This window comes from Alligator mississippiensis, chromosome 12 (genome assembly GCF_030867095.1).
Source record: "Alligator mississippiensis isolate rAllMis1 chromosome 12, rAllMis1, whole genome shotgun sequence".
In the NCBI taxonomy this organism is placed as follows: domain Eukaryota; kingdom Metazoa; phylum Chordata; order Crocodylia; family Alligatoridae; genus Alligator; species Alligator mississippiensis.
Window position 1 is genome coordinate 52,770,560 of NC_081835.1, and position 23,246 is coordinate 52,793,805.

The 23,246-nt window shown below is 48.6% G+C and overlaps 1 protein-coding gene across 1 annotated transcript in view; it reads right to left on the bottom strand.

Moving 5' to 3' along the window:
- Nucleotides 1–23,246, bottom strand: part of NIBAN2 (niban apoptosis regulator 2) — a 96,618-nt gene continuing 73,372 nt past the window's right edge. Inside the window, exons 6-14 of the mRNA XM_006271264.4 lie at nt 15,066–15,181; nt 12,356–12,460; nt 10,290–10,452; nt 9,249–9,436; nt 8,226–8,381; nt 7,391–7,507; nt 5,862–5,969; nt 5,287–5,398; nt 1–4,374 (exon numbers count right to left, since the gene is read on the bottom strand). Coding sequence (XP_006271326.3) covers nt 3,554–4,374; nt 5,287–5,398; nt 5,862–5,969; nt 7,391–7,507; nt 8,226–8,381; nt 9,249–9,436; nt 10,290–10,452; nt 12,356–12,460; nt 15,066–15,181 — 1,886 coding nt within the window. The 3' untranslated portion in view covers nt 1–3,553. The remainder of the gene's footprint in view (nt 4,375–5,286; nt 5,399–5,861; nt 5,970–7,390; nt 7,508–8,225; nt 8,382–9,248; nt 9,437–10,289; nt 10,453–12,355; nt 12,461–15,065; nt 15,182–23,246) is intronic.

Here is a 23,246-nt window from a genome sequence, read left to right on the forward strand (position 1 = left end):
TTGGCTTTAAATAAGGCTGATTTTTATTTAATTCTTCTAAGCATATTTTAAACATTTGTATAACATTCTCAATGTATTGCGAAAGAGACAAGGTTTTTAATCCCCAATGCAAGGCACTTGTTGGGAGAGCCCAAGTTGTTTAGACTGGGCATTCCCCAGTTAAAAAAGAAACAATGGCATTTAAAATATACACGGAAGTTGGAATGTCTTTGTAGATGAGGAAAGGGCCTCCCTTTCCATTTGTGTTGTAAGAAGAACTGTCCTAGTCAGGTGACTTGACAAGTCATGTCAACCATATGCCACATTTTAAGTATAGGAACATGTCATTTGTCTGCTGAAATCCTTCCCACAACCCAAGTCCCACCAGCTACATGCTCCCAGATTCTCTGAACATTAGGCATCTGAAACACACCTATCACCTTGAGGCCCCAGGTGCCCATTGCATACTGGGCTATACTACCCCAGTGCTCAGCGCAGTGCCCAGCTGAACCTCAGTTGCTCTCTCAGTGCGACTATCCTCTGATTGCTGGAGTGCACCAGAGATGCCCAAGAGAGCTTTGGGGAAACCCGTTCTGGGAGCGCTGCCTTTTCCTATACTTGGCAAGAGAATGTATTCGTCTCATGTCTGACATACTGAAAATGGTGCAAGTGTGGCAAGTTGGACTGTGCCCACATGGAGGAGTCATTTGTCCAGCACACATAAAAGCACCTGGTTAACTTCATGTGAGCTAACAAGCCCTTTGGTTACCGTTACCAACATTGCCAGATTCATGTGCACATTCCCATCAGGCTTGCCTTTGATTGAAAGGCCACAGGGTTCCCATGGCCCTCACACTTGGTGCAAAGGTGGTGGCATTTGTCTATGGTCATGGGAATGCCCTCCCGCATCTAAGAATTTGTTCTAAACTTACTGAAACCAGGGGCATGACCTATTTGCACCAAAGACACAGCAGGGGGAGGTAGCATATTGGGAAAGTCACCTCTCTCAGGATAGGCATTTCCAGAAGACCTTAAGCCCTGCAGTTTAATAAGAGTGAAACCCAAGGGGCACAAAGCCATTCGACTCATTGTTAAAAGGCTCATTTGCCATGATATTTCCCATTGGGAGTCTTATTACCCCAACCGGGTCAAACACCTCCGTGGGACTGATGTAAATTTACCTGGATTGCTTGGACAGCACAGCCTCATCGCAGGAGACTGACCAAAGTAAGAGGGGAGATCTAACCCCAGCCCACGGGCTGTTTGGGAAGAGCTGAGCATGTTGGCACAACTTTCCAGATGAGTCAGGCAGTAATAAGGAAATGATGAGGAACAGCTATGAATTCAGCAGGTAAAGGTAAGGAAACGGCCTCCATCCCACCCCAAGAGGTTTTCTGAGGGGCTAGAAAAAGTCTTTCCTTAAGGTCGGTTTGTCTCTATCCATTCCTCCCTTGCTCTGAAAAGGTCCGAGAGTTACCCCTGGGCTGCCTGCTCAGAGCTATATGTGTCTACATAAATATCTTTGTCTGCTTGTCTCTCTCAGTATTAGGAATTTCACAAAGCATCCCCCAGCTGACCGCAAGCCACCTCCTACCCACGGGCAATTCAGCCATCTCTAGAAACAAGCACAATGAAAATAAGAGCTCTAAATGAACGTGTGCCACATGCAGAAGGGAGATGCTAGTTAGCAGCAAGCCAAAGTCCTACAGCTTCAGCAAGTCAGACTCTTGCCCCACCTCCCCCCCCACCCCACCCCGCGCCCCTTTTGCCACCCAGCAGCTGCACCAGCTCCAGAAGCTCTGTCTACCCAAGACAAAAGCTTTAAACTTTGCATAGGTCAGTTATGTCCCGCACGGTTCTCTCTCCAAACCACGCCATCTACATGTCTAGCTTTCTTTGGCCTCCCCTTGCTCTCTGCAAAGCCAACTTCCTCTCCCCATCCAACTTAAAAGCCTTTAAAAAGCACCTATTTCCTCCCCATTTCACCTACCACAGCCATCCTTCCAGGGCTCCATTCCATCCCTCTGGTCCCTCCTCAAGTTTGTAAGAAAGGGCAGGCGACCTGCTATGAAACACACTCTTGTGAACATTAGTATTTAAAAGCCACCAGCTAAGCTTGTTTTGGTGCTCTTCGGGAATAACACTGCTGGGTGGTAGAAGTCTTGGAAGGAAAAGAAAGTGTGGCAGAGTCACCACTCATAGGGACTTAATAGAACCCTGCCCCCTGTTTCTGGCCAATAATATCGATTTAAAAGTGGCTGATTTTAGACCTCTGAGATGTATCAATAACTATTTTCAACCAGGAAAGACAATCAGACATCTACCCAAGTGTCCCAGGAGCACCATGACACTGGCTGATACGTTTAGACCAACCATTCTCTGCTTCCTCCTTCCAAGCACACCAAACACAAGATTTCTTCACTGTCTTACCCTGTCTGTACAGACAGGGTAGGAGGGATGTGGTGGCAGCAGTATTTAATTGATTTGAAAAATATGCTGGCTCCTTCCATTCCCATACCAGTCCTACAAAAGACAACTGCTTTGGCACCATGAGTAGACCCTACAGTCCAAACAGTGCACACAAGAAGCCACTAGCAAAAGAATTAAGGTGCTGCCCAATCTTCTTTGTATTCAGGATAGTTCTGTTTCTGCCTCAGTCTCTGTGATGTTGGAATCAGACATCCATGAGCTCAGAACCATGTGAGCAGCAATCCCATCCTCTTCTTCTTTGGGGCCAATCAGGAAAGAAGGATTCCAGTTCAATTTAAAGTTCATGTTGGAGAAAGTTATTCCTCCTTGTGCCAGAGAAGATGGAAAGACCCACATTAAATTCATGGCCCTGGCTTTAACAGTATATATACAGGCATATAAAGGGGCCTCGTCATTTGTTTGGAGAAAGGGGTGCCAGTGTTGAACATTCACAGAGTAGAGGGGATGTCCACAGCCTAGCTCATCTGGGTTCCTGAATGCAGGTTCATGGACAATAGGTACAGGCTGTGGGCCTCAGACTGCATTCGACATCCTTGGCACGGTGTGCCAGAATGACCTCTTTGGTTAGAGCAAGAGTAACAGGTTAAAGGAACAGCCAGATGGTCGTAATGGTTATAGAAATCCCTAAAAACCCCGGACCTCCCCTGATGTCGATGTACAAGACTGCTGCTCTCTAGTGGCTACTCCAGGCATTTGCAAACTTATTTTGAAGTAAAGTGTCTTCAGTAAGAAGGAAAAACAAAAGACAGGGCGAAGTGCAGGGGAGTGGGGAGGAATGCCCTACATGAAGAGGCAGAGCCCTGGGAGGCTGCTGGGTTTGGACCAGTACTGAACTGCTGCACCCATCAGCAGAGCATTCTTCCCCAAGCAGGGCTGTGATTTAGGAGATACTGCATCTCGGTGGTTCTCCCCACCCCCTTCCCCAAAACGATGGAGTCTGAACCCAGGAATGTAACAGCTTCTAATGCTGTGGCTGGACCAGCCTACGAGTCCCCCCCACCCGAGTCCCATGGTGTCCTTGACTCCAGTTTGCCTTTGGCACACAGTGTACATGCTTGACAGGAATCCTGAGAGGGCAGCTGACCTAAAACTCAGTCTGCATCCCCTCACTGGTTTCTGTGGTCCCCATGCTGGTCTCTGTGGTCCCCACGCTGGTCTCTGGGGCCCCCACGCTGGTCTCTGGGGCCATCTGGGCTGGCTCCACGTTCTCCACACAGGCCTGGGTGGACACCTCCTCCCCCGTCTCCTTGTCACTAGGTTTGCAGCTGTTTGCTTCTGCTCTCTCCTCAGCAGGTGACAGGGCAACTCCCAGGGAAGGTGGCTTGACTGGAGAGGCAGGTGCTGTTGGCACAGCTTTTGGTGCCTGTGCCTCCTCGCTGACTGGGCTCTGGCAACCTGCATCGTGGTGGGCAGTGAGTTCTAAGGGGGCCGGGCAGTCGGCCTTCTGGGCAGCTCCCTCCGCCACGCCACTCTCCTGCACTATTGTACCATTCGTCAGGTGTTCTTTCGCCTCGTCTCCAGCAGGGACAGGGGTCTCCATTTGGACCTCTGTCACCAGCATCTCCCGTATTTCTTTCACGTCATCAGAAGACCCTGGTGTTCCAGGAGCAGAGCAGGTCTCCAGCTCTGCTGACTCTGTCTCCTCCTGGGAGCTCTGATGCATCAGCCTCTCTGCACCAGACTCAAAGGACAGGGCTCCCTCGTCATCATGGATGACCGACACCACTTGCTTGGCTCGGCGCCGCTTCTCGGCAGATGGATCTGCATCTGGCTCGTTGCCATACTCCTCTCCCCAGTCGATGGGCGCGCCCTCTCCCAGCAGGTGGAGATTTGGATCACTGTTGTGCATGACCATGCTGTCACGGTACAGGTTGTGCTTCCTCTGGACTGCTGCTTCTTTCACAGCTGCAATGGCATAGACAAGGAGGTCAGGACAGATCCAGTGATAATGGAGGAGCACCTACAGACCCCATTCTAGATCAGGACTGCACTGTGCTCTGTACCAAGTGAGGAAGGTACCAGCCCTCTCCAACGTTTCCCAAGACTCAGAGCAAATGACATGCAACATGCATGGGGACATGGGGTAATGAGCAACTCTACCCTCTGCTAAAGGTATCATGTGCACACAAGAAATGCAGCATCCTGTGCACCCCTCCATTCCAACTGAGTCAGAAGCCTGTAGCTGGGAAACAGATGGACAGGCAGGTAAAAGGGAGGACAGAATTGCAAAGAAATGGACAAAGAGTTTGAACCTGAAGCAGTGGAGAAGATGGAGATGACGGGGATTCAGAGAGTGGGGCAATGTGGTCAGCTGAACGAGTTTGGAAAACCATTTTGACAGATGTTTTTTGCATGGTCTGAAAGGGGCGATAGGCAGTGTTAAGAAAGCCAGTGAGATGGCTTTTATGGTAATCAAGAAGAAAGATTATGCAAGGCCTGGACAGAGGGAAAGGATGGATCCTGGGAAAGTTAGAAAGGACTATGTAGTTGGATTTGAAGCAAGTTCGGATGTATAGTACAATACGGGTGAAAGCAAGAGAGAGTTCCTACATAATGGAACTGAGTGACATGGAGGAAGGTGGTTTGAGCTGACAGTCACAGAATGGGATGGAGACTGCATGGACACCTTTCTCTACCATGAAACAGCAGCAGCAGCATGGATCCTGAGCTCAGCCAAGTTCTGTTCTAGCATGGCTTTCAGAGATTATAGGCACCAGCTGCATCACTAGACATTTCATATACCACCCCTCAACCAAAACAGTGTAGTGCTGAGTGAGTACACAACTCACCACCCCTCCACACCTCTCCCTTGCTTACCTTGCATGATGTCTTTCATGACTGACTGCAGCACAACCTCTTCATACGTGTTCTCCACCAAGATGAAGCTGGCAAAGTCCTCAAAGATCAGTTCCTGGAACTTGGGTAATTCCTACCACAAGGAAAAAAACAGGCAGGATGCTAATGTGGCCTTCAAAAGATATCATGCCTCAAGCAATTGAGATTTGCCCCTTCCCACAAAAGCCATGGGCATCACTAGGGCCACTGAGCCAGTGTCTGGAAAAACCTACGCCCAAGGTTGCCAGGATATTCAAGACCAAGGCATTACAAAGGTCATTGGTTAGAAGTGATTTGTACATGGGTAGGCACCAAGTTCCAATTACACCAAAGCCTTTGATGTCACTCTAGCAACACATCGCATTTGCTCTTTCCTTAACAATGGCAGAGTGGGATAAAAGGGTCTCAATAGTAGTGAAAACTGGATCTGTGTTCTAGTATTGTGAGCAATGGATAAGGAGGACATTTGTTCACGGCAGCACATGATCGAGTCCATTACTCAACAGGAGTTTCTCAAACATGGCACTACCCTGTGCCAGCAGGACTCAGCCCCTTACCCCCTTGCAGGTTGGCGCCAGTTTTTTCAGCAGGAAGGGGATAGTGATCTGCAGCAGAGCCTCCCTGAAGAACTTCTTTCGCACGGTGCTGCTGTCATAGTCAAACTTCTATAGATGGAGGGAGAGAGAAAGTGGGCTGGTTACATGTTTGGCAACTCATATGAAGAGAGAAGAAAGAGAAGTGCAACAGTTAAGAGGAATAGGGTCCTTGTAACTTTCCTTTCATGTTTAATTCAGCCTTCAAGAGGGTTACGTAAATGCACTTAAGTATATATTTTTTCGATACCTCTTAGCAGAGGTAGGGATGCAGTGTGGTCTAGTGGAAAGTCTGAAGACCCACGTCCTCCTATCACTAGCCTTATTAATCTGAACAAGTCACTTGCCTTCACTTCCTTTGCTTTGTCTTCACATAGATTGTAAGCTCTTTGGGCTGGACCAACTAATCACTAGGTTACACCTAGGGTGGCAGGATCCCACCATGCTGTTACTATTTTACCATAATATAAAGCAGTACCAGTATTATTCTGTCTCTTCAGAGTCACAAATGTCCAGTATCATTCTATACAGGGGGTTCAGTCATGCCCCACTGCAAATACACATAACTCCTGAGCATTGAGGGAAGTCTCAAGTTCTCTTCTAGGCAGAGACTTCTCATCTGGAACTGGATGCAGTATGGAGAAGCCAAAGCTGAGTGCCTTCCAGTTCGAAAGCCAGCTGACTCAGCAGGCCTGATCCTGCCAAGAACCTTGGCTTTGCAGTCTCCAATAGGTGTGTTTAAAAGTATGGAAGCCTTTCAATTATGGGTGAAGCCTTTGCATACTGCAAACTAACAGCTCAGTCTAAAACACACTGAAGTCATAGTACAAGGGGATTTGGCTACAAATATGGAAACGACTGGAAATAACAAGGAGTCTCCTTATGCTCACCCAGCACACAGCACTTCCAGCTGAAGGGAGGCATTTCTATTTCCCTAACAATTTTTGTTACTTGTTTTGGTGGAGTGAGGGAATTTCTGTAAGTTTACTAAAACTGAATATTTTGTCTCTCACTCACTCCCCCCCCCCTTCCCTCCTTAATATTTTCATATACACCCCTGCTACAGAAGGGACAAAACACAAACGATTTCACCACAAACAATAGGAAAATAAAAATAAGTTTTAAAAATGTTTAAAAAACAATGAAAATCTCACAAAAAAGTCAGTTTTGGTCAAACTCCTTTTGCTGGAGAATATATTTACTGAGACTTTTGCACCAGCTTTCATGGTTTTGTGCAATTGGTTCATAGAATCAGAAAATTAGGGTCGGCAGGGACCTCAGGAAGTCATTGAGTCAAATTTCCTGCTCAAAGCAGGACCATCCATCCCCAACTAGATTGTCACAGGTTGATTGTGAGATCAGCAAGGTGAAGGTTCTCCTCATTTGTAACATCAGGTATCTGCCACTGCCATAAGCTGGGCACCAGATGAGATGAGCCAACTGTCCAATTCACCACGAGACAACCTATTCAATGGCTTTGCTGGCTGCCTTACCTTGAGCACCCTTTCAAGGATGCGCTGGATTGATTTGCACAAGTCCTCTTTGCCCAGCATCTTCCCCAGCTCTTGATGCAGGAGGGTCTCAAAGGTGTACACAGCATCATCCATTTGCTACAAATGAGATGTAAACCATCAGAAAACAGTTGCCAAGGGAGGCCAAGGCAGAGCCTCCTGTACCACCTCTGTACCAGCAGCAGACTGGAAGAACCAGATCCCCCATCTAGTGAACCATCATAGTCCCTCTTTACCTTACATTAGGGTTTTAATAGCCCACACTAAGTTCATAAAGAGATTTTGTCGCTGCCTCCACTAGGGGGCATTGGTAGTATGATTCCTGAAAACATGATTGCAGTGGTGCCTGGGACTATTGTACAGCCCTTGCCTCCTGCTATGTACATCTGCGGATGGCTTCTCCCCATTAGCCTCTAGAGGAAGTCACAAGGCTCCTAACGCTTGCCGCATCAGGAGACAGAAATGGAGTGCTTCATCTATAGGTGTGCATCAACTCTTCTTGGGTTCCCCATAAAAACCAAACCCATGCAATCAATCTGCCCTCATACCCATCCCATGCATCCTTCTCATCTGTTCTATGGGGTTGCTCTATCAGTGGCAGGATCCATGGACCAGATGCACCTAGACTGAAGCCCAGACTGCCCAGTACACATGACCACAATGCAACAGGCAGCTGCCAGCAGCAGGACTTTGAGCAGTCCAATTACTACTACCACAGGGCACTCCCTGGCACTTCCAAACAGGGCCAGGCCTGCTCTCCATGGGGCAGTGAAAGTGAGGGCTCACTGCCAGCAGAGTCTAGCCATCAGTGCCTTACCTGTCTCATATGGATCTGAGCCCTCTGCTTGAACACAGAGGGACTGGAGACATCAAATCTTTGCTGAAGCCCCTCCAGTTTCAGCTGGTCCATCTTCTCATAGCAGGACTGCATCTTGACAGGGTGGAAGGCCAGCTGAGAGAGCTTCTCCATGTACTGAAAAGAGAGTCAGATAGCTCAATGTCTGTAGAGAGATAGTTCCAATTTCCCAGTCCTAAGGCAAAATGGCATCAAAATACACAAGGACAATGTGGCTTCTCCTTACTGAGAGCAAAAAATCCAGATATCTGAATCCATTCTCTACAATTCAGAATACAAGGACATTTCCAAGTGTCCCTGGGTCCCCTCACAGCCAAGATGCCCACAAGTATCTGGGAACCAGACATGAAAAAATCTGAAATCTGTCCTGGGAGCTCTACCTGTAAGTGTAATGTTTGAGCACTTGAGGCTGCTGAGTCCTAACTGCATGTGGAAATTTGATGCCATGTGCCAGAGACTGCCGCAGTGGCCTGGACTGAGGCACAGCAGCTGGGAATTCATTTCCTACTCAGCTGAATGCTCTAGCTTTTGCTGGCAGAATAATGGAGCCTACAGTACCCCTGGGACTGTGGCTAGTGTGTCCAAGCCAGCCTTGGGCTCCAGGCCACCTAGGATATCTGGTTTCCAATTACAGGAGAGCAGACACCCTCCAGGTCAGACCTGAACAGACTGGGGTGGGCTCATGGGTTTTTTCTCATCATTCAGCTTCAGGTGTTAGAAGTAGTACATGCTTTATGCCAGGGCAGCTGGAAATGGAAGCCACACTCCTCTCCACTAGGCTTTCCCAGGATCTCCCAAGCCCAGTGCTCGGTATCTCCCATGTTTCAGGAAGGGCTGCAGAAGCTTCAGTTCAAGTGGCCTATTCTCATAGCGTATTGCCCTCCACCCACGGCACTTCCAGCCTACAGTGGCCAAAATATCCACTTCTCTTTGCTTCCCTGGCTAGCCTATTAGACCCCAAGCAGCATTCTCACCAGGTCTTACCTCTCCCAACTTCTCCATCCCACCCTCATTCACAATGTTCATGTTCATGTCCGTAACCTCCTTGAAGAACACTTCCCGCACCTCAGCGAAGCCCTGGCTTGTAGGAGACATCAGCGCCTCCAGGATGGAGGAGATGTAGGGCTGGATATGGTTTCGGACACAGATCTCCGCTTTGGGAAAGACAGAGGCTGGACAAGAGGCAAACAGTGAGGATGGGATGGCTCCGACAGCTCATTTCTATCTCAACTGAGTCTGAGCTACGGAGGAGGGTGTGATCAATCCGGCTCTGTGCTCTCGCTCCCCAGCTCCACCATGAAAAGGACAAAGCAGCAACTCTACCTTGCTTCTCTTAGGCCAGGACCAAGATCAGCCCTCAGTCACAGACTCTATTTGCCAAGGCCGGCAGTATTTGGATGGCAGTTTTCCAAGGCCAGGAAACATGGGGTGCTGCAGAAAGTGCTACAGACCATTCGGTAGGTGGCACTGTTGAGTCAGTATGAAACCTGTTACAGCCCTGCCAGGGTGTGGGGAGTCACCGAGCTGGGCAAGGCACCAGCTATTGCAGAAAAGGTCACAGGATTTTGTGTAGTTCTAGACTTGGAGAGCAGGAGGACTAATCCCAAAGCTCTGGTCAAAACATAAGTTTGGATAACTACAATCTAGTGTTCAAAACCCTGCACCTCTGCTTTCAAGAGTGCGTGCATGGCTTTCATAGTGCCTGACCTGCAATGCTGTACATTAACAGAAACTGCCCTCCACCCCGGAAGCAGGCATGTTTTGCCAGATTATGACTTGTATCACACTTGGGACTCCTGCAACATGAAGGCACTATGTATACTATGGAAGGACTACTCCAACTCTTGGCCTCCTAACACCCATATCAGGAGCCCAGTTCACAGCCCTAGTAAGTGCTGTTAACTCAAACTATCAGGGTTTTGACTAACAGTGGCAAGCACTGGAGCCCACTTCTGCTTCCACACCACACAGGAGAGGAGGTTTGAACCCCCAGCTAGAGGCTCCAAGGGGCTATACGTCCTGTACCTCGTATTTTGCTGGCCAAGTGCTCCTTCGACGTGATGATCTGGTCCATGTCTGTGCGGATGGTGCTCGCCATCCTGGGCTGCTCCAGCTCACACTTGGTCACAACTGCTTCATAGTGTGCCTTTGTCTTTTCGAAGACTATCCTGTAGACCGCATCCGAGATCTAGCAGGAAGGATAAAGAGCATCTCCAACACTCTGCTCTTAGACAGCATCTGGCCAGAGTCTGATAGCACAGTCTCAGTCCTCCCAGGAACCTCTGCCAACTCTTTACAAGACAGGTGACTGAGTGCTCCCCATTCCCTAGCCATGGAAAGGCTGGAATGTCCAGTAATATGTTTTCACTGAATGCAAGGAGGGCAAAAAAATCTACAAGCACCATTAAATCCCCTCTTATGAAGGAACCTGGTCTATCTGAGAGCAGCTGCAGAGTAAGTCTTGTAAAAGCCAGCCTGTCAGGCCACATCCCTATATCATCCCCTATCTCTGTCTCCATCCAGTCCTGAGTTCTAATCAATCCTAGATACCCACCTACTTTGAGTGAAGCTTTCTTTAAAAGACAGGCTCCACCTCCACATTTTTGGGTTCTAGCATAGCTCTGCAGTATTATTTCCTATAGCTCTGATCTTACATTGAACCTATGTAGGTGCCTGCAGAGCTCCACTGAATCCATTTGCAGGGCCCCACTAGCCTGTAATAGCCCACTTCAGTGCAGGATCAGTGTCTGGGACAGTGGCCCAGCAGTTCATGAACTTTGAGATGCTTTAATATGCCATCAGGCTGCTCAAGGTCAATGTTATTAGTTTGCCATCTAGGGACTGGGTGAGCCTGTTGGAGATGTCACTCTACTATGTAACCCCCTTTCATCCTGGAGGCCTTTTTAGGATGTCAAATTGGGCCTCCAAATATCAGCAGTTACTATTGTGGACCTAAGTGACTGGCCCCAGAAATGAAAGAAAGAAATGAATCCAAATCTTTTCAGTTTTACCCTATTATCTTGGCCAAGAGACCATCTTCCCTCACCCATTCTTTCTTCATCTCCCAATCCACTTCCCAAAATTTCAAGGCCAAAATTTCAAGGCCACTCATACCCTTTTCTCCAAGAAGCAGCCCACACCCTTCCCAAGACCATCTCCACCTTCACTTTTCTCTATTTTAACCACCTAAGAATTTGATGCATTTCCCCACTATTGATGCTGGAAGTCTGCCATCTCCAGCCGAGCCAAGGGAGACAGACTGGTTCCCAGTCTCGTTTCTTTCTAAGCTCACAGACATTAGGGCAGGGCTGCAGTGTTCAGCGGGCTGATACTCTAGGGCAGTGTTTGTTTCAGGGAGGTTTCAGCTGGCATCTTGCTGTGAGCCTCACGGAAACAGCTCTACTGGTTTTCAAATTCTATGAGAAATATTGTTTTTACAAAACCAAAGTTTGGGGGCCAGATTTAGCCTGTGGTGGTCTAAAAATGAATAGCTAAATATAGCTTGAGTGAGCTGTGTTGCTGGCAGAGCCCTGGATTTGTGTTTTCTAGTGTTGGCTTCCCCCCCAACCAGGCAGAGAAATCGCTGGTCTGGCAGAATTTGCATGTTGTGGACTCGCACATAAGCGACAGAAGAGCAGTGGGAGCGGCGCTGGAAGAAGCTGTTTACACTGACATGACAAGGAGCTCTGAGAAGGCGGCAGCCAGGAATAAGGAAGGCTTGTTTCCATGAAGCCTCGGGGGGATGGCATGGAGGAGGGTGTGACTCTGAGTCACACATGCCAGCAGAAAGAGCCTGGGCTCCAGACAGCAGGCTCAGGGGATCCGTCTCCAAAGCTGACTGAAAATTCCTGGGAGCCGGTGCTAATGTGTCAATAGAAATGGGCCAGAAAACTTGAAGGCCAGCAGCAGCCGGAGCTGGAACTTGAGAGATACAACCTGATCCAGATAGTCCCTCAGCCCAGGGTTTCCACCAAGTTTCATCTGCATGCTGCTTCCTGACAGCAATGCCCCAATGCTGCAGCCTTCCCATCCCTTCTCTGTCCCCTCGGGGACCTCTGCCTCTTACCGCTGCTCTCCGCACACATGCTCACCTGGATCCAGATTCTTTGTCTCTCCTGGGACTTGCCCTTTAGCCTGGGTCCAATCGTGCTCTTCAGGTCAGGGACCAGCTCCTCCATCACAAGATTGCTTAGGATCTGGATGGGTAGAGTGAGGAAGCAGTCAGTGACTAGATCTCACATACCCCTTCACCAGATTTCCACCGGATCTTTTGCTCTCCCATGATTCTCCCCAACTGTAGGCACAGCTCTGAAAAGTTTCCCTATTATGAGCTGCTGCAGACCCTCCCTTTAAACTCTGCCTTTTGCAAAGGGTTCCACACACATACTGCTTCCACAGAAGGCCAAAATGCCTGTCTAGAGCATGAGCCAATCCCCCAGCAAGTGCTAATATTTCAGGAGTTTGGAAGGCTGCAATGTCCAAGAGCTCAGAGGAGTCTGTGCACTCTGTGCCCCTTATTTCCTACTGACCTTTTGAACCCCGAAGCTTTTCCCCAGTGCCTGAGTGGCATCTGTTCCATCAGCCCCAATAGAGCAGCAAGGGCAGGTTTAGCAAGTTGTATGGGTCTGACACTCGAACCACCTACACCTTGTCTCTCATGACCCAGGAGGAAACCCCTATAATGCTCATACATGAGTTAGAAAAGATCAGGCTCTTATTGCTACTTAGGTGCGTTTCTTCCTACCCCCTGGACAGCTAACAGGTCTCCTCAGCAGACTCCCTGGAGGTATCTGCAGGTGCGCTGATCCTGCACATCTGCTGAGAAGGGGCTGACTGGATATAGTTGTGCCCTGAACAATGCTTGTGCAGGAAGAAATAAAGCCATTCTTCACCCCATCCCACCACCAGACACTGTCCAAAACCCAACTGGGGAGGACTTGGCATCCTGGACAGCCAGAGGCCAGCACCCTCCTCTCTGCCTCCCATCCACTCTTCTGTTGCAACTCTTGGGGAGTGACAACCCCTTTGTATGGGGGAGCAGGTGTTTACTGAGCAAGCAGGGACATCTTGCCCCAGAGATCCTATTTCACACACATCCATCTCTCCCCCATAGGTTTTTCTTGTCCTTCCTTTGCCCTCCATATTACAGCCTCCTACTTCCTTGCACCTATTCCACTCCTTAAAAAAAGGAGGGGTGGCCCCTCCTCCTACCCCCGTCCCAGCTGAGTCCTCCAGAGCATTCAAGAGGGATTTGGGCATTCAGCCCAACAACCGCCTCCAACCTGCCAAGGGTATCACATTAAAATGCACCAAGCAAGCCAGTAAGGCCACCTCCTTGACATTCGAGCTACAATGCAGAACAGCCTGCCAACACTGCCAGGCAGCCCCCACAGGAGATTCCAGTGCTGGCGTGAACACCTCCCTTCCCCCACAGGAGAAGGGAGACTCCACTGAGCCCCGGCAGGCAGGAGGAGGGAGGAAACGTCCCCTCCTGTTGATGCTTGCTCCTGGATGGGGGCTCTGGTATGTGCAGAGGCCAGGCGAGTTCCCAGAGATCTAGCCAGCTGTGACCTGAACTCCCATCTGGACACAGCAGCCTAATCCAGACTGAACTGCAGTTGCCAGAAGGGGTGGATGTGATGGCTTTAAGTAAGTTAGGAAATAACAAACAAGACAGGCAGAAGTGGGTGCACGTGTGCTTGGAGAGGTGACACAGGGCTGTAAGCAGAGGATCTTGGGTGGGAGGCGGGGGGGAAGGGGAAGGAGGAGAGGGCAGAAGTGCTTGAGGTACCAATCCCAGCCTTGTGCTTGCTTGCATGCATCCAACTCTCCCTCCCTGAGCTTTGCCTTTCTTGCTAGCTCAGCCATAGGAAGCTAATGGAAGCCACGTCCTCAGTTAAAAATCAGAGGTGGCACCTGAACAGTACATCTAGGGGGAAAGATGAACAAGTTGGTGTCTGCATGCCTCCTCCTTCCCAAGTGGGCACCCCCTCCACATCTCCAGTGCTAAGTCAGGGTGAAGACACGCCATACAGTGTGTGAAGGGATAGGGGAGAAAGAGCAGGAGAAGGTAGAACTAGGACTGCAGCAAGCAGCTTCATCTATGGAAGATCTTGAGTTTTCTAAGAAACATTCAGGGTCGGGGGGTAGGTGGTGGGGAGAAATCTTCCTCCCTCACTCGAGAAGTTCTCCGGTCAGAGCCATCTTTCCCTCCCATACCCAGATAAAACACTAACCAGCCTACAAAGGGCAAGAGACAACTCCATGTCAAGCTTCTGAGAAAGGGGGCCCAGGCAACCTTGCTCCTTCTTGCCGTGCAACAGGCAGAGGGGGAAAGGTGGACAGGCAGTTGCCGAGAGGTCCGTCGGCGATACACAGCTGGTGTCTGATGCAGCACAACCCACCTCTGAACCTTTCACACAATGTTGCTTGAACATTAGCTGTTTACCCTGGGCTGGAGGGTTAGGAGGCTTGACTGAGCCAGATTGTCCCAAGAAACTAACTGCCAGAGCAGAGAGACAATGGGTTTATCCCTCAGGGCAGCACAGCTGATGGGACACACTCTGCCAACCAGCCCAGCCCAGCCCAGCCCAGCCCAGCCCAGCAGCTTAGGAGCAGCTAACCCATGAATGCTGGTAGCAGGAATGCCAGTTCCAGTCCTCCAGCTGCCGGTTAGTCACCAGTTGCAGTTAATCCTAGTTGATCTGTCAGAGAGGCTGCTTTGGCCATTTTCCCTTTCAGCTGGAATCTGGCTATTTTGGATGCAGCAACCTCCCAGCCCAAGGTGGCCCCTACCCTCACCTGGATTTCATTGCCGCAGAGCATGTCCCAGGTGCCGTACTGCTCCTTTGACTGGCGGTACATGCGGACGGCATCTGTAAAGGCTGAGGCTTCCACCTTGGAGTCCTCAGGGATCCCTGAAGGACAAAGAGAGTTATTTTCACTTGGAGTTGGGAGAGAGGCAAAACCACAGCAGATTTTCCGGTTATGAACTTCGGCAAAAATTTTGTAATCTGCATTAGTTCCACATTTTCTTCGTCTGTGGTGAGTCAGGCTGGCTGGACCTGGAAGAGCTGGATGAAGAGCTGGTCAAGAAGTTGTGCTTTTTCTTTGGAGAACAATTTTTAAAGATTATTCTTGGGAATGTGCCAATTTGGAGGCTTTTGCTAGGAAACTCCTTATAACCCCAGGATGGAATTGCTGGTCCAAACCGAAGACCTAACCCAGAAAGGCCAAGAGTCTAGTGTTAGGGCACTCACCTGGGAAGTGGGTTTAGGGAACTGGGCTGAAATCCCTGGTCTGCCCTGGGCAAAGCAGGGAACTGAATCTGTGACTCCCACTTCCCAGGTAAGTCCTAAACACTGGATGGACAGACTAGGTCTCTGGCTTTTCATGGGCAATCATCCAAAAGTCCGAGGTTCATCCTGATGTGGAGCAGGGATGTGTTTGAACCCTCAAGTTTTCACAGCTGCTGGAAAGCTCTTGCCAATGGTCCCACACCACTCCTGAGTATGACCCTTGCTGGCTGAGTAAAGGGTGGCTGCTGCAACCACTGCCCCAGTCACAGGCTAATTATTTAGAGAGGCGCTTGAACCAGAACCCTAGAGGCTTTGGGACCTGCCAAACATGGATCCCAAACTTGTGATCATATTCTGTTCTTCCCTCTAGTGCCATTAGCTCACGGAAGAGGATCCTATTGGCACCACCATCATTTGGACAAGGGCAATCTCACAGTAAATACAGAATGGGCCGCTCTGGATGGGTTTTTTCTGTTCTTAGAAAATGATGCAGGTCTACTTTCTTTGAAACCCAAAGACCGGTGCTAAGTGGCCCAGACTGCTCCAGAAGAGCTTCTCCAGAGGCTCAGGAAGCTGGGCTTGGTTTCTGGAACCGGGGGAGCACACGCCCCAGGTATTGTGGTCTGAAGGAAGTTGCCAAATCTAAAGCAAGAGGAGATGCGGGGGGGAGTGGAGGGGGGAGAAAGTGGTTAAAATTAAGGCAGTGGATGAGTCATGGGAAGCACAGTTCCCAGAGCCAAATGCTGCACGGGGATCTGCACTGTGCTGCAGCCAGCTCCACTCCCACCGAGATTTCACTGACATGATTCACAGCAGCACGAGTCATGGCTCAAGACCACAGAAAGCAAAGGAACTAATTGACGGGGAAGGAGATCTTTTGCTCCCTAAAAAACCTAGCAGGCTCCGCTGAACATGGTGGTTAACATAAGGGCCAGGCCGTGACCGCAGCTGTGTGCGGATTAGACAGGGGTAAGTAACAGCAGGATACAGCTTGGCTTTGGGAGGTACCAGGCTGGGGGCAGAAAGATTTAGAGTTCTGGGAACCAGTTTGCATAACCCATTGCAACATTCAAGAGACACAATACAAGGAGGAGGGTTGGCGGGAGGAGAAGGCGGGGCTAACCTTTCCAGAGCTATTGAAGGGGATGCTAAAATTCAAGCTGAATAGGCAACAGGGCATTGGAAAGAGTTGCTGCCAAGGCTTCACCCCTAATATAGAGGTCCTGTTAACTCTTTCCACCTCCAGCTTCTCTGCATAGGGATACAGCTGTGAAAGCATACGCAGAAGAGGCCAGAGGGATGAGCTGGGTAGTAGAGATGCCAGCTGCCTGAAGCCTTAGAGTGTGCATTTCCCTTCTGGCAGCTTTGACCAGCAGGACGAGGAATGCAGGATGTGACTGGGACTCTAAGCGCTAAAGTCTGGGGCTTGGCAGTCTCCAGCCAGGCAGGGCTGAGCCTCCAGAAGCTGCAAGCCAGCTCTGTCTGGGTGAAATCCTGAGGGCAGCGTCCTTCCCACTCCACCCCTCTGCATCCCTGCAAGGCAGTGAAGTGTGCAAATCACAGGCTCCAGAGCACAGGCTCTGGGCAGTCAGACGCAACAAAGGGATTATGGCAGCACCGTGCCTGGGGCAGGACCAGAGGCCACAAATGGGGAACAGCTGAAGGAGAGACACAGCAGCTACTTTCACTAGTGCTACCTGGGTAAACTGTTCCTGCATAGAAAAAGGAAGGTCAGTGTGTCCTCAGTATCTTATACAACATCTCTCTACCATGAGCACGCATGCACACACTCACAAATGTGCATGCACCCCTCCAGGTGACAACAGAACTAGCCAAGATCTGCTGCCTATATATATTTCATAGACATTAGGGCTGGAAGGGCCCTCAGAAGATCATCGAGTCCAGCTCCCTGCCCCAGTGGCAGAAAGTCAGCTAGGGTCACAGGATCCCAGCAACATAGGCATCCAAATGTTTCTTAAGAGAGTCCAGAGTAGGTGCTTGCACCACCTCTGGAGGCAGTCTATTCCAGGCCTTGGGGGCTTGGACAGTAAAGAAGTTTTTCCTTAAGTCCAGCCTGAAACGGTCTTGGAGGAGTTTGTGACCGTTTGACCTTGTAATCCCTTGGGGTGCTCTGGTGAACAGGCGTTCCGCCAGATCCTGATGCACACCCCTGATGTACTTATAGGCAGACACCACATCCCCCCTGAGCCTGACTTTTCCAGGCTGAAGAGTCCCATGGCTCTCAGCCTCTCATCATAGGGCCTGTTCTCCTGCCCTCTGATCATGCATGTGACTCTCCTCTGCACTCTCTCAAGCTTTTCCACATCCTTTTTAAATTGTTGAGCCCAGAATTGGATGCAGTACTCCAGCTGCGGCCTCACCAAAGCTGAGTGCAGCGGGAGGATGACATCCTGGGATCTGCTTGAGAAGCATCTATGGATGCAAGCCAGAGTTCTGGTCGCTTTTCCAGCTGCGACATCACATTGGTGGCTCATATTTATCTTGTGGTCAGTCGTGACCCCCAAGTCCCTTTCGGCCGTGGTGCTAGCAAGCATAGCACTGCTGAGCCTATAAGTGTGCTGCAGGTTTCCCGCCCCACCCCCAAGGTGAAGTACCTTGCGTTTTTCAGCGTTGAATGTCATCGGGTTTTTATCCACCCATTTTCTGAACCTGTCGAGGTTGGCCTGGATCACCAGCCTATCCTCAGATGTGGACACTTTACCCCAAGTTTGGTGTCATCGGCGAACTTGGCCAGTCTGCTTCCGATTGATATAGACCTGGGCAGTATCTCTCCAAGTGATAGAAGAGACGGCTGGACCTGGGCCAGAAGGCTGAGCAGCCCTCAGTATTACCAAATTAGAGGTGTCACGCCAGATCTCGCACAGCCTAGCAAGCTACCATGAAATCCTGGGTCCATCAAAGTCATGGGAGTTTTGCCTTTGACTTCAACAGACCTAGGATTTCTCTGCCTGAAGGAAATTACTGTACTAGTGACTTAATCTGGGTCAATAGGGAATATTTTCCCTGGCCAAGTGGAGATGGAAGAATCCAGCTCCCTAGAAGTACAGGTGTCTGTACATCTTAATGGGTTGCGGTGGTTCCAGAGGTGACCTCCACAGTTAACCAAGACACTTCTGCCCTGGATACACAGCGTTGTGTCAAACACAGGTTCTCAAGATATTTCAGAGCAGTGTAATGAGCTTCACTGCGGTACTCACAGACCTGGCTTTGGAACAGACTGTACAAGACAGACATGAATTTCAGACCCTCCAACGTGATACTGTACGGTGAATAACAATCTAAACAAGGGAAGCCCCTTTTGGGGGCTCTGCTGAATCCAGCTGTGCTTTTAAAGACTAACACTTATCCTCAGAATAAAGTGGTCGAGCCCCCCAAGTGCTCATTTAGGTTTCATTCAGCCAGGCCTCCACAACAGTGTCTGGGAGGCATAGAGTGAAGCTAGGTGAATTAACGGATTTTTTGGGGTTCAGTGGGCAAAGTAATCGCCCCCCCCCCCATATTTTTTATTTGATTAATTGATTGTGGCCAAACCAAAGTGTATTTGGGGGCTTTTTTTTTTTTTTTTTTTACTAATAAAAGTCTGAAACACTTCATCTTGGATCTACTGAAAAAACGGTATGTTTTTTAAAGGAAAAATGCCATTTTGAAACAAAAAAATAGTTGATCATCTTTTTCCTTCTCTCCAGTCAAAGCTTTGCTGAATATGATCCAAATAGCCTCAGTCCCTGCAGAATACTCTTTCCCCATCTTTGAACAAGCTATTATTCCTTATAAAATTTTCTCCCAGTTCTTATAAAGACATCAGCCAAGGCGTTTCCTCCATCCCAGCTGAGTGTCTCCAGTCTAACTAAGTTCCCGAGCACTGTGAGAGGCTGGGAAGTTAGCCCAGCTGGAGGAGGCGCTTCCCCCAGCTGGGCTCAGTTCCGCTGCGCTGGGCCCCAGGTGGCAGAAGCAGTGACCTGTGATCCGGCAGGCAGATCTGGGACCTACCTGCACCCCCGGTAGGGCTGTGGGGGCTCTGCCGGACTCATCCCAGGGGTGCGGCCCCCTGATCTGCCTGCTGGATCACAAAACGCTACTCTTGCTCCCCAGCTCCTGCTTGAAACTTGGCAAGCTTCATGCCCTCCTCAGCACCGATCTCCTTGAAACTTGGCAGGCTTCGTGCCCTAAGAAGGGGCTACCATCCCTGCGAGTTTCATTGGAATCGGGCAAGAAATGACAAAGTTATAGGCTGTTTCATGCTTCCCCATTATAGCCTATGGGCGAAACGTCGAAACAGTGTCAAAAAAGCGAAACCGTTTCAACGAAACGGAACAGAACAGTGCTTTCAAAACAAAACAAAACTCAAAATGAAACACTGTCCCGTCCAAATGGAAGTTGAAGCAGAACGCTGCTGTTTCGCACAGCCCAACTGGGCAGCATCATCACATACACAGATGTGGCCCATGGCTTTGTCCGTGGTCCCTGCTAAAGTGGAAGAAACCTAAAAAGTTATTCAGAAAAAAAGAAAACCTACATTTGCTGAAACTGTTGCTAAGGAAATTAGATTCATTTCTTTTTAAAGTTCTTTTAGGAACAACACATTTTATAAAAAACCACCTGTTTGGTGTCAAATTAGCAGCAAAAAAACCTAAAACTGAAGTTGGACATCATTACTCTTTACCGCTTCGAAAATGTGAGTTTAAATCAGTGTCATTATAGCTCTGGTGAATTAAGCCACATGCTTAGACCAGCTCATGCATCAGCAACATTAACTGTCAACTCTGCAGCTCTTTGTACAATTTCTATTGAAGTACGCAAAACAACAGAGAACCCGCTTAGTCATTCACCCCACAGGATGCTAGGCTAGTAGGTTAACATATAAGTGAACAAGTTCTTTTTGTTGCTGTGCTGAGCACTTGTTATGTGCATATAGAAAAGGATGCAAGGTTATGGGAAATCCAGAGCTGTTTTGTATTTTTTTTTTACAGTGTGCATTTCAAAATATAGACTGTTAAAATGCAGCTGATAAATTCAAAGGCCAGAGCAGACCTTTGTCGATCATCTAGTCTGACCTCTTGCATAGCACTGGTTGAAGGATTTCATGAAGGCTAGGGGCAGAAATTACACATAAATTGGTATCAGTGATCAGAAACCAGTTCAAATCTGTAACACAACATAAGTACAGCACACCTGAACTGCTTTCAAAATGGCTGAAACCAGTTTAAGATGAACCTGGATGGGTGTAGTGTCAGACTTAACTGATTTAGGTTAAATTGGTTTATTGAACTTTTGTCCCAGAGCCCCTCCACATTCAACCTGTCTGTTCCAGCTGAGCAGGGAGGTGTGCTCTAGCACCCCCCAGCTTCTGGCCTGAGCCACTGCAGGCATGTGGGTGCATTTCCAGAATCAAAAGTGAATGCCTGTTCACTTGTTATCAGTTCAATCTACGCAGCTCAGACTAACCTGCAAAGATTGAATCGATTCAGCCTCGGACTTTTTGACTGTCTGTACTTAGCTTAAGTGGGCATTTATACACATACATTTGTCTGCTCCAACGTGCCGGAGATCCAGTGCATCGGAGCAGACTCAATTATCGAATCTGCTCCGCATGCAAGCTGATGCGCCTGGCACTGTTTCGCATCCAATTGTATAGAAGGTGAAATCCATGTCAGTTCTGAGAAAATGGCGGCAACGCACTTTTAAACCAAAACACCTTTGATGTGTTTTAGTTCAAAAGTGCACCAATGCCATTTTCTCAGCGCTAACGCACATTTTGCCGTTTACACAAATGCACGCACTGCAGTGCTGGGTGCTTTCACTTGGTGCTGCAGTGCAAACATATGTACAATGTCCAGTGATTCTTGGCCAAGGCTATGCCACTTCCTTCAGGAAGTCAGTCGGTCACTGCAGTCTGGCTTGATCTGCAATAAAGCCAGGTGAGCAACACAGAAGTAGGATCCTTATATCCAAACCTCTTTAACAAATGTCTCTCACAGCAGCGACTCCCTAAAATCCAGTCTGGAGAAGGTTTAAGGAGGCATGGATGTGGGTGCAAAGCTAGCCACTGCTATAACTCCAAACAGGTATATCTAACACTGCATTCAGGGGTAAACATGGCAACTTGAAACTACAGCCTCTCCCTTCAGGGGCTTCAGCATCAAGGCAACCTAGGTGGGCATCTGCCTAGTCGCTCAGCCAGGATCCTACCATGGTACTGATGCACACTAACACTAGCAGCAATCTTATTGGGACAGCAATACCCAAAGGCCCTGTGCATCAGAAATTCAGGGCAAGTTACAGAACAGTGTACAACACTCATCTACAATATGCCTTTGATGCAACTGTCCTCACCCCTCCAGGCAAAGTTTGCTACCTTCACCCCAAAGAATGATGCATAGAGGCAATTCCTTTCCAACCATCTGGCTCTCACCTCCAGGTAAAACCCATTTCATGGGCAAGTTAATTCTGTAATCAGATACTGGACCCTCTCCTCCAGTCCATGGTCTGGAAATAACCTTTGTGATGTTGAACATCAGTGGCATGTCTGACAGTGATAGAGATAAATAGAGACGAAAGGGTCCTCATCTCATGTATGCTGGATTTTGAACAATGTTCGGCCCCATTTGGGACAAAGTAAAAGTAAAAAAAAAAAAAAATTAAAGATTTGTTGCAAATGCCAAGTTATATGGTTGATATCAAAGGGGGGCCATTCAGATTTTGGTTATTTAAATATATATAAAGCCAGAGAGCCAAATCTATCTATCTATCTATCTATCTATCTATCTATCTATCTATCTATCTATCTATCTATCTATCTATCTATCTATCTATCTATCTATCTTTTTGTTTGCTTGTTTAAATCTCAAAGCCAAGTTTTCACCAATAAAACTAGAGCTTCTTATTTGGTACATGCCCAACAAGTTTGTTTTGTTCATTTTGAAGTATTTCTAAGAATTCTTTTCTTTTTTTTTTTTAATTAAAAATTGATCAAAACCAATGCTTTTCCAAAGGAACAAATCCCTTCCAGTAAGCTTGGTTCTCCAGTGGAAAGACTGTTTCCTGCCAGCTGAAGAAATAAACAATGCCAGCACCCTCTCTTCTACCAAGCCAGTCAGGCTTTTGCTGCTAGATGCTTTGCAGCACAGATGTTTCTCTTTCTCTCATTAAAGAATGCCCAAGTGAGGGAGGAGGAGGAACAAAACCAACACACACCGCTCATCCTGTTGCTAATGGGGAGCAGCTTTTTTGTTAGCAGCTGCTAAATTAGGGGGCTCAGCCTCTCTTCACTTATGCAGCGCCTACGTGGCTCCCCCCCCCTAAAATCAAGGAAATAAGCAGAGTTCAAGAGTGTGTACATGCAACTGGGAAACACATGCAAACCAGGAGAAGCAGAGGGAAGAGATAAAACTCAGATCCATGTCAGTCTTTTAAACATGTCACATGGGCTAAACAGAGCAGGCTTCAATGTGGAAAAACACCCTGTGGTTGACCCCACAACCGAAAGCTTAGTGAAGTTAAAAGCCTGGATCAAATTAACAGCAGCTCCAGCGATCCACTGCCCAGATCACGAACATATTAGCATCATTGGATCTCCAAGCACCATGCCCCTCTCCTATGAAGCGGGCCGTACTCAATCAGCCCCAGGACGGAGCTGCTGGCTCTTGACATCTGCCACCACCTC